This window comes from Sturnira hondurensis, unplaced genomic scaffold, assembly GCF_014824575.4.
Source record: "Sturnira hondurensis isolate 20B ecotype Veracruz unplaced genomic scaffold, ASM1482457v3 Scaffold0015596, whole genome shotgun sequence".
NCBI classification, from domain to species: domain Eukaryota; kingdom Metazoa; phylum Chordata; class Mammalia; order Chiroptera; family Phyllostomidae; genus Sturnira; species Sturnira hondurensis.
Window position 1 is genome coordinate 22,045,463 of NW_028088227.1, and position 16,431 is coordinate 22,061,893.

Here is a 16,431-nt window from a genome sequence, read left to right on the forward strand (position 1 = left end):
GCAACTCAGGTTTGTGCCCTGACTGGTAATTGAACCGTGATCCTTTGGTTTGCAGGCCCTCGCTCAATCCTCTGAGCCATGCCAGCCAGGTCCTTTTTTCTTTCTTTTTTAAAAAATGGTCTGTGCATCCTATGACCCTAAGTTAAGTTTTACATAACTGGCATTCACCAGCCATGTAAAATTGGGTAAACGCTAAATTTTCAGAGACCCAGTTCCCCCATTTGTAAAACAAGTTAGAATTGATCATTTTTAAGGTGTCTTGCACCTTCGAAGTACAAAAAAATGCAGGACATAATTGGACTTGCAGGGTATTCTACTTAGACGACCAAACACAATTAGATGGATAATTATTATATCCCCAGCATGCAGGACTAGCTATGGACATTTTAATTCAGAGTAAATTCGGCAACAATACACATATTCATCAGGTCAAAGGTAATTTTCTACATTGCCATGGCAGGCAATTTTAAAAGTAAATCCTCATCATCACTGTGGTGTGTCTGTCCCTCTCCAGTCAGAGACAACATGGCCCAGATGTGAGGACAACAGGTGTGCTTCACCGATAACACTCAGCACGAGTGTGGCCTGGTGAGCAAGGACACCAACCCTGCATCTGGCAGACTCTTCAGTCGAGTCAGACATCCTCACTGAGAGCGTCATGTTCTATGCAAGGAATTGGTACCTTAAACACTTCCATGGTTAAAGCAAGAGTGTAATCTACGATCATGAAAAGAGGCAGGGAAGACATTACTCTTTATAGAGTGGGTTTCAACCAGGATAGTGAAAAGGGGACTGTTGTCCAGACCACAGCAATTACCTTAGAGCTTTCATGGAGAAATGTTTTCTCAAGAATCATGCAGCCCAGTGGGAGTTTGTTTGTAAGAAGGGAAAAAACAAAGTACGTAGTAAGATGGTAACCAGCCATCCTTTCTAAATTCTGTATCAGGAATGATGGATCTGCAAGATTTAGCTCAAATGCAATATCTCTGCCTTTTTTTCTCGGTGTTCATACTGCAAGGCTGTGACCTCACGGCCACCATAGCTCCCCTGCTTCCAGAGATGCCACGTGTTCCCACTTGGCAACCAGAGCTTATTTCGTCTCCTCTCTTTCCCTTCTCATATTCATGATGCATTAAAGGGGCCCTGCTAGCCCTCCTCTCACAGATAGCTTCTGTTGTAACATGAGTCCTCCTTTATCAATTTTGCAAGAGTTCAAAGCTTCATTCAGTTCACATACAGGCAATTGTCCTATCCCGTTACCTTTTTTTATTGAAGGTTCCAACAATCTTGGTGCAACTGGAGTTGTCCCCGCCACACACACCACACTTGTCATACTGCAGCTTTGAGCCAATGATGCCATCACAGCCAGTGCGCACACACTTCCCCTGGACGCAGACAGAATTACTGTAGGGCCTGCATTCGGTTCCATCGGTCACCTGAATGTGAGAGACGCATTAGCTGTGGACAGTACTTGGGCCAGGCACTTGGTTTCTTTGGTAAAAGAGCACGTTCTAATTTGTGAGTTTTGAGTGTGGCTGGAATCGAGAGTCAACTGAGATATAAGGAACCAAAAAAATTATAGTTTTCAACGGAAAAATACTTAACATGTTGGAAAACCTGGGACAGATCTTGGTTATGCACTTTCTCTCCTGAGCTTAACTCCGAATGTGTCGGGACACCCAAGGTATCCCTCTGCATTCCGTGTGCACGCAGATTCCCACTGCACACTGCCGCCTTAGGGCATCGAAGGAAACGATCCTTTCACTTAGCCTGTGGGATTGCCTGTCCCATGCGTCACGATCAGAATATGGGCCGGCCTTGTAAGATCACAGAATATCTTTCTTTGTTGCATAACTGTTGTTACAGCGATATATTGGGAAATCTAACCCTAACCCTTCCCTGTTGAGTCAAACTGGCAGATGCTAAAATCGAGACACACAAATTAGTGTAGGAAAAGGAGTCTGGGGAAGTCAGAGAGAACTACTTATGGGAAGACAATCAAAATATTTGAATAAAAGAATGAATGTATTTTATAAAGCTAGTTATAAAACAGGATGTATATGGACTACTTGTGGCTTGTGCATGTCACTGTATATAAATAACATGCCATATATAAACAGATGTATTTTGTGTTTATGTATTTGTGTTTATTTTGTGTATATGTAAAACCCTGTGTGTGTGTATGTGAGTGTGTATAACTTGAAGTAGGGTATACTTCGACAGGTAAACAGCTCTCCAGATGGTTATATTTCCAGGTGACATTTTTGTTTTTATTCCTTTCTACTACTTTTTAAAATAAAAATGTGCTCTTTTTCAATACAAAGATAAAGTATTTTGTAGATTATATTAGTTGGATATGAGCTTATTTTTCAGTAATGTGTCAGAAATATCTGCAGGCCAGTTACGGAGGTGGTTTTAAGTATAGCACCTGTTGTGAAGGTTGTTACAAAATAGCCATGAGGATGTCAAGTGCAGGACATGGAATATAGTCAATAATATTACAATAACTACGTATAGCATCAGATATCAATATCTGGGGAATACTCAGATATTGATATATCAGGGGAATATCAGGGGAATATCGGTATTCCCCCTCAATACCCGGGGAAACACTCTGTAAAGTGTATGTTTGTCTAACCATTGTGCTGTACACCTGAAACTAATGCAAAATAACATTGAATGCAAACTGTAAGCGGAAAAATAAATGAATAAATAAATGAAGTAGCACCTTTTTGCATTTTAGATAAATGATATTACATAAATTGCTGCATGATATTGGCTGTGAGAAGTAAAGCTGAAGTGAGTTAGAAAATGTTCTCTGAAAAATAAGGGATAATTTCACAGGCGTATATTATGTGTACAAGTACAAGCTCATTGATTGATTTGTACTGAGGGCGCAAGGCATTTAAAAATCTAGGTCACAGACGATGATCTTGAAATCTGTCTTCATGAATCACTAGCAAAATTCTTAAGTAAGTGATATGAAAAAGGAAGGCTTCCTTACTTTTAGTCCTCTTTAAAAGTGTGCCTTGGAAATACCAGTTGTTTTCAGGGCTATTTTGAAGTTAAGGTCACATCTCACCTGACTTGACAGTTACACTTTTCAAAAATAGCTTTTAAAACATTTACTTGTTCTGTTTACAAAAAAAAATTATTCATTGTATAAAGTTTGCAAAGATAGAAATTATAGAGACGAAAATAAAACCCTTCAAAATGTAGCCACCCCCAAAATAATGACTGTTTTCTCTGGTGTCCGTAGGCGTCCGTGTACCACCCCACCCCACCGAGGGCTCCGGCTGCATCTGGCACACAGCGCGTGGTGCGTTACCTTGGGAGAAAACACCACGTAGTAGCCAGTGCCCTTGGCTCTGCAGGTCAGTTTGCACACGTCCCCTGGTAGGACACCAGCGTATTTGGGGACCCACTCCACAAATGTTTTGACTCCTTTTGCATCAGACTGATATCCATTTTTGGCCTCACACTGCTCATGACGAAAAGACTTGCCTAAAAAAACCAAACATGTCACGTTGTTAGTCTACGGTTGGGAAACTCACACATATTCTTGTGCATTTACATAATTTTAAGGTGCTCAGCCTTTTCTTTGACAGCCTCTTTAAACACCAGTGTTGAAGAATTTTTATTGATTTACAGAGTTGACAACATCAATTATTTTCTTCCCATGCCCTGAATACTCAATTGTTTATAATAATAATTTAAAAATCACTCATGTGTGTGTTCTTGATTTTCACACTGGTAGAACTATGCAGTGTAAGATTAACAAGCTCCTTCTACAGCCTGCCTGATTTGTGGCTGCTGGCATAGAGAGTACACGGTGTTTGCAGGCACGCGGGGTGGGAGGGGCAGCGCACCGTGAGTGGGGCAGGGCGTCACGCTGCAGGAACGGTAGATGGCCCTCTTCCCTGTACAGTAGCGGCCGCTGTTTCTGGGAGCCGGGTTATTGCAGTGACGATAGGCAAACTGCACTCCCCCTCCACAGGAGCGAGAACACTGTCCCCAGGACCCCCAGGACCCCCAGTTGCCATGGCTTGAGGTCTGAAATGGAAAACAGAAGAAATTTCAACTCGGATGGGAGGAAAACGTAGAAAATGCACACCCGGAAATCACGTGCCTTCAGTGACCATGGAAACTTCATCACAAAGTCAAGTTGTCAGTGAATTTAGCCGGGCCATAGGTATTGCATGTTCTGGAATTACGATGTGTTTCTGATTCTCAACAATTCATCTCTTCCTCTTCCCCTCTCCCCTGCACTAGAGGTCCTGCACGCTTCACCCGAAATGAGGATTGCCTCCTGGTTTCTCTGGGCCATTTTCACTTACGATTTCTGATATTGCACCCTTCTGTTAATCATCACTGAACCCTGGTCAACTTTTGGTTCACTCTGATCTTCCATCTTTAACGTACGATGCTGAAGGTTTTGCATGATACCAGGCATCAGTTCATCGTGTGCTTGTATCATTTGTCCCACTTAGAAGCACGAAAGTTCTGCGGGGGCCTTTGTTGACGTCACACATCCTATCTGCACGACGCCCTCTGCCACCTGCCTATACGTATCTGACCTGAGGTTAGTTTCATTTCTAATTAGATTAGGGTCTCAGCCCCTAGAGAGAAAATGTAACAGATACTGAGGTGCACCCACACCGCAGGCACACATGCCAAGCACCCTGCTTTGACACCCCATGTCTATCCCTCTGCAAACATTGCAGCAGGCAGCTAAGACTCCGAGAGCAAGAACGCTGTGAACTCCTTTGCCAAGGTGACGTGTGCAGAACGTTGGCAGGCTGCCTGTGTCAGGCTGCCCGAGAACCTGCCAGCCTTTGAAGATACAGGCAATGTGCATAAGGCAACATCTTTCTAGGGACTTTGAAAATCTTGTGAGTAAAAATAAACACAAGCTTTGCGTGGGCCACGAAAAGTAAGGTGGTAGTTGAGGACATGGAAGTGGAGTATCGGAGGGGGGTGGAGGTGTTTCCCTTCAGCTCCCAAGGCTAGATGAACTTGCTATGCGGCGGGAAACGTGACCGCTGTGGAGCTCACTGAGCATGTATGAGAACCATGTGTCAGGTCTACTGCTGTTTCCTTAATGAATGCAAACAATGGGTCCTGTTAGCTCTGCCAAGACAAACTTGAAAGAAAACGTCCAAGAAGCGGGCCCTACTTGGAGTCTCAAGTACATAGACTCTGGGAAGAGTTCCTAGGGTCTGCATTTCCTCCATGGTTTGAGGACTGGAAATGGCTCCTCTGGTCAAGGGAGGAGACAGTAAATAGATCTCTCAAGAAAAAATGCTTGAAGTAGAAAGCAAAGCCTTCAGGTGACTGTCCCCACATGTCACAGGAATGCACTTCAGGTCTCAGGCCTCCAGGCATCGTGGGACAGGAAAATCACTTACCGAATAGTACTTTTTCTTGGTTTTGTCCACGCACTTGCCCTGCAGGCAAATCCTCCCTTTCCCACAGGGCGTCCCCTCCACAGCCGGCAGCTTCTTGGTCAGACACACCATCTGGCCCTGGCGCACCACGGCGCACCACAGGCGGGCGCAGACGTCCATGCCGGGGCACACGGAGTACTCGGGACCGAAGGTCAGGTTGCACTGCTGGGTAGCATCGTAGGTCTGTCCCGGGAGTTCCTCCGGGCCCAGGATCTGCTTGCGAGGCAGGTCCAGCAAACAGTTACCTGAAAGAGTGACAAGATTGACCACTGTTCGGTGCGCAGGTTGCAAACCACTAAAATCGTGGATGTTCAAGTGAAGCCCTCCAGCTGGTGTTGGAACAAGATGCACCCACAGATCTGCAGTGTGAGGCCCCAGCGAGGGGAGTCTGGCAGGGAGAGGTGAGGCTGGCTGCCTCCGGGAGCTCACCCACACCCCCCAAGGTTTTCACGGGTACCCCATGAGCTCAGGGGTCCCTACGATGATGGCAGTGGTATGACTTTGGAAAGCATTTTGTGACGATTAGTTGCGCTGAGGGACTAAAAGAAATTGGGACAGACCTACAGGAAGTAAAATAATGGACGTAATATGAACAACAGACATAATATATAAAGCATTTACCACCCTGAGACACAGTGTTTTTCCTTGGCACTCTATTTATAGCCCGTTTTCCACTTCCTACTTACAAGGTGATACCTCACTTATTCTTGCAACTCACTGGCAGTGACGATAGTGGATATGATGCCCACACATTTGGTTAGCACCTACAACGTGCTAGCAAACATACTCAATGTTGGGAAAACAAAAACATTGCCCAAATCTGTCCCCCAAGGCCTCCCAACAGAGTGCAAGAAATAGACTGAATAAGGTATTTCTCCCAGACTGGTAAGAGTCTTTAACAAATAGCTCTCAAGAGTCACAGAACAAAGGTGGAGTAGAAGAAGAGAATCTTTGGGCCAAGGCTCATCTTTTTACTCTTCTCCTTTTTCACCCCATTGTCCATTTTTAAAATTTTATTTATTTATCTTTAGAGGTGAAGGGAAGGAGAGAGGGAGAGAAATATCAATGTATGGTTGCCTCTCATGAGTCCCCTGCTGGGAACTGGCCTGCAACCCAGGCATGTGCCCTGACTGGGAATCGAACCTCGATGGTGTGGTTCGCAAGCCCGCACTCAATCCACTAAGCTACACCAGCCAGGGCCCATTGCCCATTTTTTACTGTAATTATTATCTGTTGGGTGTTTGGAGTGTGTCTGCCCACAACGAGCTGGTGTCCTCATTGACGGGTAATGTGAGGAGTATATAAGTGAGCGAGAGAAGCTGGCACCTCACAGAAGTGATGCAGTCCCAGAAGCTGAGACGTGCCTTGCCTCTCCACAAAAAGCTTCCCGAAGAGTCCCTGCTCAGTGAGCTAATACCACTAATTTTCTCCCATTGTGTATGGAAGCATATACCACCCAACACCCTGTTTTGTTTTTGTTTGTTCATCTGATTCAGGATTTACCCGCTGATCATTAAGAGAATTAAAAGTAACCAATATTTCTTGCATACTTACCCTATGCTCAGTTACTGAAATGTACTAGTTTATTTAATCCTCATGTGAAGGCTCCTGAACAGATTCTATTGTTTTCTTCATTTTACACAGAAGGAAACTGAAGACCACAAAGATAGATCACTTACTCAAGGTCACATAGCCATGAGAGTTTTAAGCTCAGTGCCTGCCCTCCTCACCATTTACCATCTCCACCTCTGCTTAGCATGGGACTGATCTCTTGTTTTATTGCTGGAGAGCAAGATGTGTAGGGATTGTTGAAATGGTGGGTATCACGTCTGATGGTAGAAACACCCAGTCTAAAGTCTGATTCTGGCAAAATACTAAAAGGGCTCTGTGTTCTTGGCCAAGGTAGTTAACCTCTCCCTAATTTATTTTCAAGCTCTGTGAAACGCTTCTATTGTCTTTGTGATAGTGAAAAGGGAAAATTAGCTAAGGAAGTTATAAGAGGCTGCCAGAAAAATACACGACAATGCCCAGCATACTTAACGACCACTTAAAGGTGTTTTGAGTTATTCTTTCTAGTCAAAGAAAGAACATCACATTTAAATCCTACTTTCTACCCCAAAAGGAACCATTCAGCACATTTTAAATATACTGCACGTGTTTTCACAACTTCTGTATTCAACTTTCTTCAAAGCGAATACCTTAGAATTTGTCAATCTGTGATGGAGGAATTATATGAAAATGAATAAAGAGCAAAGTTCCTATTTAACTTCTGAGCCAGAACGTTTGAAGAGGTAAAGCTTCTTAAGGCCAGCCAGAAAAAGCATTAAAAATAAGAACCCAGCCAAAGAGAACTTTGGGAGAAAAACATCAAGTCCGAAGAAAAACATCAACATCAAGTCAATAGGAAAGAGTGATAGGAAAGCCTCACTAAGCTCTGGAAGACAGAGGGAGACGGGGCACTGCGGGGCTCCCGGCAGGGCTTTATCTCACCGCCGCATGAAAACGCATTGTGGGGAAATAAACCAGGGCACGCGGAGCGGACCGCTGGTGTTACCAGACTATCACCACATCTCTGAGGCAGCAAGAATGCTTTCCAAGCCTTCAAAAGCACCATTTTAAAAGACTCTCCCCCTTTACTAAAAAGCACAGATCGTAAGACTCGGCAGCTAACTGTTAGCTGGGAAGTCATCACATGTGAGGGTGCATGTGGCAGGGGCCTACCTGGTATGTCTCCAGCCAAGGTAACTCAGCACCTCTCTGTGGGCCTGTCTACAGCCACTGACGTCCTGCCTACCTCACTAGCGGATGGTGAGTGAAAAGAAATGGATCATGCAAACAATTTGAACTCAGCTTACAAAAGGCCAGCTCCAAAGGTGGCATCGCTGTGTGAAACTTAATATCAAAGTATGAGTTTTATAAATGAATAACACATTTGCTTTACCCTTAAAAGTTTGGTATCTCAGCTGCATGGCTTCCCCAGAGAGGTCCCCTGGAGATGGCCTTTTCTTGCTTAAAATGACTCATTTCAGAATTGCCACTAATACGTTACTCCAGTGTTTTCAACAGTAAGCTTTGTTGCTGCCTTCGCTTCTTGTTACTCTGAAATATGCAATCTACCAATTTCATCTAGATGTCGAATTATGTCCTTTTGCTATAAAGTGGGTGCGGGCATCTCTACCAAATGGTAGACTTGTGCCACAGAGCAATAAGAATCAAAAAAACCTTATTGTAAATCTTTCAGTATAAACTATTTAAAATCTCCGTAATAGTGGATTACATGCAGATTTTTAAAGAATTTTTAATAACTGTGTACATTTTCAGGGAGGGGTGAAAGAGGAAACTGATCAATCTTTTAGTATCATCCGCATCGACCTCTAAAAGCCTGCAGTCTAGTGCTGACTTTTTTTGACCTGTTTTATTTTTATTCTCAGCCACATCTTCACATCTACTTCATGTGTTCTTTTAATTCACCCCTGTCTGAAATCCTATCTGGGCTTTGCTGCCAATGTTTGTCTGTTTGTTGTGTTCCACAAACGGCAGAGTTGCCTTTTCCTTCTCCCTCCTTCCTTCCTTTTATTTTAATATTTGATATGTATAAATGGCTGGTCTCTAAAAGAAAGACAACAGAAACGTGTGCATATTGTACATTTGTTTGTACATATTAAGTTACATGCCAAGAGTAGGGGAAAAATTAAAAAGTAAATGCAGTGATGGGCAGTTGAAGGAAAGAATGGTCTTCCCACATCACAGGGGCACTACGGGGCTGGGGGGTTGCGCCAGGCCTCCAGGACATGCAACAGAAAAAACCTTATATACAAACGTAAGGAAGTCAATATATATGTACGCATCTGATTTCCACTACTGTGTGTCTTTCATAATGGAAATTATTGGACTAAGGTTGTTGCTCCTCATTCTTTTCATTTTTCTTCACTGTCTCTAACACTGTGGTTATTTTGTTTTCCTTTGCACTACAGAGGTGTGAAATTAAGTGTTGGCCCAAATATCCATCGCCCGGGAGACATCAATTAGCATTCCCAGTGAAACTCACTCAAAAGGAGCTGACGTCCCTGGGAATCCCCCACCATCGCCCTGGCCTGGCTGCTCTTCTTTCAGTCTTTATTTGAATGTGCGACATCCAAAGAGAAGCTGGTGCAGTATCGGCCCCGTGACAGGTGAACTACTGAGGGCAGTGAGGAAGCACAGACAGTTGTCACTGACCAGAAACACCTCAAAGGTCTGTTTGTGAAACTGCCAGGAGCTGTAGGAACGCTCTTTAACGGATACGATGCCAGTGAAATCACGTGAGAAGTTCTGCACGTAAAAGGATGAGGCCTGGCTTTCTAACCATGTACGTCACCATGGACTTAAAATATATGTCTTATTTGCAGACTCTAGTAAAGGGCACATTTATGGTGAAAATTAAGATACTATCATAATGGGCTTTGAATTGATGAGGACTACCTTAAAAACTGAATGTTAAGTCTGCTAGACTTAGTGGGGTGATCACGTATTAAAGTGTATGAATGTTGAATCATTATATCGTATATCTGCAATAACATAATATTGTATACCAACTAAACTTAAATTTAAAAAAAACCTAAAATGTTTAAACAAATAACAGGCTATAAGTACTGCACTAAATATTAAAAATACAATAAGGATGTTATAAACAACTTTATGCCAATAAATTTTGATCATGATGAAAAGAAATTGAATGTTAATGTCATATTACTAGCTTTATAGTCTATATTTAGACACGATTTTGAGAATTGATTTTCAAAAACCATTTTATCTCCAAAATTCTGTGTCCAGTAAGTGGCTGTAAACTTAGACCTTTAAATATGCTCCAAGTTAATTTTTCAAAGCTGTTTGTAGACTTTCCTCAGCAGCCTGTGTCATGGGTGCACTTGAACTCTTTCTACCTAGGTGGTGGCCTTCTCATCACCTGGTCCTGCGGCTTAGGGATACAGTGGGGGCACAGCTGTCATTTTTGGCTTCAAGGTTATTCAGCATTTAAGAAAGGAAATTCAATAACCTGCTTTCACTGCACAATTTCTCTGCCAGTGATTCTACTTATTTTTGAGGATCACACTTCTGGCCAGCTTGCCTGGAGCTAACTTGTATAAACACCACAGAATGTCTGCAAGTATCTTGGCCAGGCTGGCAGGGGCTGGGGGTCCCCATGAGACATGGCTTCTCTTTTTCTGAATCACAAATCTGCAGGCACAGTTATTTTAGTGTGTGCATACTAACTTTTCAACCATAACCTAATTGCTACATATTTCTTGTTGGAACTAAATCAGGAAACACTCAGTATTAATGAATTTAAATTTGGCAGTGGTTGAGTGCTATAAATGTCCACCTCCTTATGGCTAATAATTTTAAAAACAAATCAAATGGTTTGAATTTAATTATACTCTAAGACCCTATTTCTCCATCATTGCTGGAGGTAGGAGGGAGATGGATGAGCTATTTTTTTACCCATAAATAAATTTATCCAAAAATAGATTTTTCCAGATACTGAATTCTTTAGGTACCATCTCTACCAATTGTGTAAATTTTATGAAAGCATCTATTTAAAAACAGCAATTGCCTTGCTGCCTTGACACTGGTGTCACAATTTAATCTTCCTAAATAAAGGAAAATCACTTTTATCCACATATTGAGTTTTGTATCATGCTGAAGTATAGAGGTACCATCATGGATCACGCTGGTGGGATTGGGTCTTTGACCTTTTGGAAAATGACACCAGACCTCTAAGCTTTTACTGTTTTAAGGTGAACCTCAACAGCTTTTCTGGTTTCTCCCTCACTGTCAAATGACGTAATTGCTTGTCCCCCGGTTTACCTCCTCTGAAATTCACCCGCCCCCACCACGATTATATCATTGCTTAAAATTGTTGGTGGCCCAGAAAATTAGAGAAAAAACAAAAGTAGATTATTTCTATTAAATATGAATAAATGGGCTCCACCGGGAAGACTGAGTAATTCCCTGTGAGTAAAATAAAAAGGGTTTTATGATATGTTTTCATGATACCAGTTCAACCATCCGACAAAACATTTGTGTTTTTGTTTGTTTGTTTGCTTCTCCATCGTCTAGGACTTTGACTTTCTTCTTGGTTCTTTCCAAAGCTCTGGAGTGAAGACGTCAGACCCTCAACATCTGGAAATTGCATTTATTTGTTCCTACTGCCACACTGTCACTTAAGTCAGTCTTTCTGGTTGTAATTTAAAAGTTATTATATTACTGGAATTCACATTAAATGAGAATGCTACAAAGAGCACTGCTGTGCATGCTTTTTAAAATGAGCACAGTTGAGCTTTGCCGTTGCGTCGTGGGGCCTCTCTTCGGTTTTCCTTCTTCTGAAATTGCTTTATTCATTATAGGCTATTGATAAAGGTCTTTCTCTATTGCCGTTGTTAAAACACAAGAATGCCTAACCAATCTATTTGAAAATGAGAGCCTAGGTTTGATGAAATGAATCACTACATCCCCTAAGGGAATTTGTTGTCCAAAGAATTTGGATAATTAAATTAATTAATTTAATATGTATAGGAGAAATTCAGGTAAGATTTTATCATTGCAAGTGAATTAGATCTATTTCTACTAAAAGTATGTTATTGCTTGTTATAGACCATGAGGTCCTTTGGAACGAACCTGGAGAGATATATAAAATGTATAAATTTGTTTCAAAAGCTTAACAAATCTCAACATGGGCTCTTTTAAACACAGAAACAATGTTTGAAAAAAAGGTAATACTAAAGCATATTTACTGCACAGAAAGTAAGATCACGGATGCCACAAATATGAAATAAATGAATCACTCCAAAATTATGGCAATAGAAACAAAATCTGGACAGCATTGTAATTAACTGACCTAATACTTGCACAGGAAAAAGTTTGGTCCCCTTTTAGCCATAAGTATTTGCTGCCTTAGCAACTAAATCCATTCATTTAGTGATTCAAAGTTTAGCTCAGCCTTTTGGAATGTGTAACGTGTGATGCTGAAATAAAATCTTAATTCGATTTCATTTTTAGAAAGCCCGAGAAAAGCCCCCAGCAAAAGTGATATCAAGAGCGGAGAGTAAGATTCTACCTAGGAGGGACTTCATTAGATACTGACTTGATCAAATCGATCATCTAGATAAGCAGATAAGTACGTAAACATTGATTTAGGGACTTTATCAATACTTAATCAACATTGTAAACTGAGCTAAACAGAAAATTACCACTTTACCGTAGTTGAAAGCAAAGGTCTAGTTCATGAATTCTTGGTGGTGTTCCTAAATTTGAGATATTGCGATGTCCTTTCAATCAACAAAAAACATGCATTTTTTTTATTGAGGAAAATTTCAAAGCAAGCTGTGCATGGATTATATTTACAAATGGGCAATTTTAAAAGTCCCAAGGATAAACATTGCCACTAACAGAGCAAAAAATGAGTTAATGAACAGATTTTGCCTATAAGATACAAAAGAACTATGTGGCAGAATTTCTTTTTGTCTGAGACAAACTGAATTTTTAATCCTTTTGAGATTATGGAGCCAGAAACTTTGTGGAACTGGGGAAAATCAGTTATCACAGATTCTCTTTACCCACCTTTGACTCACACATCATGAATTAAATTTACAGACGATTAATACTCAAGATTTTCTGTCATATTCAATTCAACCACCAGTTTTACAAAGAGACAAATTTTAAGAGACAAAAACCCAAGAGATGAGAATATGCCTATTTCTGTAAAACGAGAACCTTGAATGAACTAAGTGGCCTCTGAAGATCTTTTTCAAGTCTGAGTCTATTCTCCAGTGTCTCTAGTATTTTTAAATAATAGGAAGTGCTAGGAAATTTGTAACCACCAGCTTCAAATATTACTTAGGGGTCAGAACTTATTATTTCTTAAAACGGTGACTTTCTTAGTACTTCACTATAATCCACGAATCCTAGATTTACAGAATTTAATAAAGCATGCTGTGTTGTTGAACTGTATCTAGATGAGAAAGCCAAAGATTTTCTTTTGAAGTTCTTAGAGTATTTTCTCATTGTTCAGACTGATTTTCTATTTCTGGTCCTCAGTGTTTACTCTGCTTTCAGGAGAATCTGCTGTCAGGATGACACCAAATTCTTCCAGTGAATGCAAATCTAAATCCTTTCCTGGCTTTCTGCTGCCGTAAAAAGAATCCGACAGAACTGTCACCCACTTCTTAACCACACCCGTGTAATAGGCATGTAACAAATAATTGTGCGAGTCATATTAATAGCAGGGATGCAAGATGTCTGCCAGCATTCTCACAGGAAGCTCGTGGTGAGAGAAGGAATAAAAGCCAGGATTTCAGGGCACTAGCTAAGCCTTCTGTGTGGTCGCCCACACTGCTTCTCTTTTGAACTTTTCAATTCAAACACAAAAATATCATTGCTATAGTGCCACCAAGGACGCTGGCATTATGCACCAACAGACAATCCTCTTGCTTCTTTCTTTCTTTTTTTTTTTTTGACACTATCTAAACAACCATTGTCTTAGAGGGCAAGATGAATGTCATGGGGACCTAATGAAATAAAACTCATAACAATCCCACGTTTTGTTGTTGAGCCTCTGTTGTCCTTGACAATACATACCGTGACCGTCATCCAGGAATTCCGTGATGGTGGCTGAGGCGCATTTGGACCAGGGCTTGGATGCATCGATGCTGGTTAGGATGGAAGACATCAAGCGTTTATCTTCTGTGGAACCAAAGTTCTCTTCGCAGAATTTGGAATCATCATGGGAGAGGCCAAGCAGATGCCCTAAGGGGAAGAGCACAGGAAGTGCAGGCAGGGTGATTTTGCATTTGTACTTCTCTGGGACAAGTATGCTAGCCCTTGATTTTCCCACCAATGGTGCATGAGCTCATTTTTTACTACCTTCTCATGCAGAGACTGGACCCCTAGGGAAATTAAAGCTGCATGTCGTTAGCAGCGCTTAGAGGAAATCTGAAACACTACGCTAAGGAGTAGATGTTCCCATAATCCATCTGGATCACACATGCTCAGTGATACGTAGAAAGGCAGCCTTATTTGGAATTAAGAATTTGCAAAGCAACTGTGCAATGATGTCATAGCTCACACAAAATAGTATTATGATTATTTGTCTCATTTTCCAGCTTCTCTGATCAGCCATAATCCCCAGGAGATCAGAGAACTTTCCCCCCCACCACTGAGCCCCCTCTACTTTGCTCAGTTTTCTGCATGTTGTAAACTTAGTAAAAGAAACAGGTAGCTGAGCAAATAGGTAGATATGTAAGAGGTGACTGTGAGTGGGGTGGGAATGAAAGAAAAGTGAAATTAGTCACCTTCCGGTTCCACGAAAACGTAAGCCCGTTTCACCCTTTCATTTCTTTAGGTTATTTAGTCAGTTGTGAATGTTTACTAGTTTCACAAATAAATGACATACTTTAATTTGCATTTAAGAAATTCCTAAAATATCAATGTGCCCATCATGGAGGATTAGAGCTCAAAGAGAAAAACAACATTGGGAAGGTAAGTGATTATCCCAAACCACTCGGTGAGGTAGTACGGTTGTTTATGCCTCTCGACCACATTCGCCATCTGGGCTCCCAGTTACTGCCGTCTCTATTGTACAAGGTAGATACTATATCCCAGAGTTCATAACCACGTCCTTGTAATCCAACTAAATTGGCTTTTATTACATAAGTTTAAATTTTAAGTAGTCTAAGGGTAAAAAGATATTTGGTCCAGTAAATCTAAAATGCTGTTAAAAATAAATCTGGGACAGCAGTGTGGAAACTCTGAGAAGTAGAGAACAGCTATCTTAGTAGCATTTTTGCCAAAGTTTATAGAATCATATGCAAATCACTACGCAAGAATGTAGAAAATCCTATAGAAAAATGATCACCACATTTTTCTGTGGGGTTCTGAATGCCAAAGGCAAGACCTTGGGTCGTTCCACCAAGAAAGTCCAGTGTGCACCAGTAAAAGCCCAACAGAGATGAAATCTTTCACACTGCATTCCAACGACTTTTGGCCAACTTGTTAAATCACAAACACCTCATAACAAAGTTGTCCACCAAGCAGCTGCTTGCTGTTGTGGCTAAAATTAAGTGGCTACGGTTTGGTGACCTTCTGAGGCTCAACATTTTTATGCTACTTAGGCAGTTATTTACTTCAATAGCATTCGCCAGGCGAGCAAGTTTTCTTTGGGAAAACCTCCCACCGGCAGTCACATTTTTATGTATTTGGTAAGTAGCACAGAAGTGCATCACGGTCTGCAAAGTACACCCCAGATAACATGCGAGAGAAGATTAGGGGGCTCATTCAGTTTCGGGACTGCATGCTGAATTTTTCAGGGAACCTGCGGCTTGCAGAAAACCAGAACCTTTCATTCATGTCCAATTTTAAATGGCTTAAAGTTACTTAGTACATAAAACGCAGGTTGAGAATGCACTCTCAGCTTCCTGAATGTTTCTAAGGGAGAATCTTCATCAGTGACCTTGGGATGTGTGGGGAAATTCACACCTGATTATTTGTCCCTGGCATAGAAGAGACAGAAAGTGGCCTTAGGTGACCTCTGCAACATGACATTTATTTAAGTCTAGGTTTTATATTTTAAAAAGTGTGATTTTTGAATTCTACTTTATGAGATAGTCATGTTTACTTGATGGATAAATAGCCTTTTTTCTCCAAATTTACTTAAATAAATGATACAAGCAAATGCATTTTTATTATTGCATTAAAGGCCTGTCACTTCATTCGGAGGGAAGGTTTTTGATGTCTGATTTAAAATGCAGGCCACCTGGCAAACACCAAATTCACTTTGAGGGGCCTGAGATTTTTTTCTTTTACAGAGTGGCAACTGGTAAAAGATTTCAATGATATGAGCAGAGCAGTTTATAAAAATAGATTTTGGTATAATTTTATGAATATTTTGGCATGCCATTTGGCATAATATTGCGGATTTTATGTTCCCTAAATTTACTAATTTATCAAT

At 41.2% G+C, this 16,431-nt stretch overlaps 1 protein-coding gene across 1 annotated transcript in view; it reads right to left on the bottom strand.

The window, feature by feature from the left end:
- The window catches only part of ADAMTS5 (ADAM metallopeptidase with thrombospondin type 1 motif 5), a 46,517-nt gene that overhangs the window by 10,203 nt on the left and 19,883 nt on the right, over nucleotides 1-16,431 (bottom strand). The window contains exons 3-7 of the mRNA XM_037065138.1: nucleotides 14,064-14,231; nucleotides 5,409-5,692; nucleotides 3,870-4,053; nucleotides 3,329-3,504; nucleotides 1,261-1,436 (exon numbers count right to left, since the gene is read on the bottom strand). Coding sequence (XP_036921033.1) covers nucleotides 1,261-1,436; nucleotides 3,329-3,504; nucleotides 3,870-4,053; nucleotides 5,409-5,692; nucleotides 14,064-14,231 — 988 coding nt within the window. The remainder of the gene's footprint in view (nucleotides 1-1,260; nucleotides 1,437-3,328; nucleotides 3,505-3,869; nucleotides 4,054-5,408; nucleotides 5,693-14,063; nucleotides 14,232-16,431) is intronic.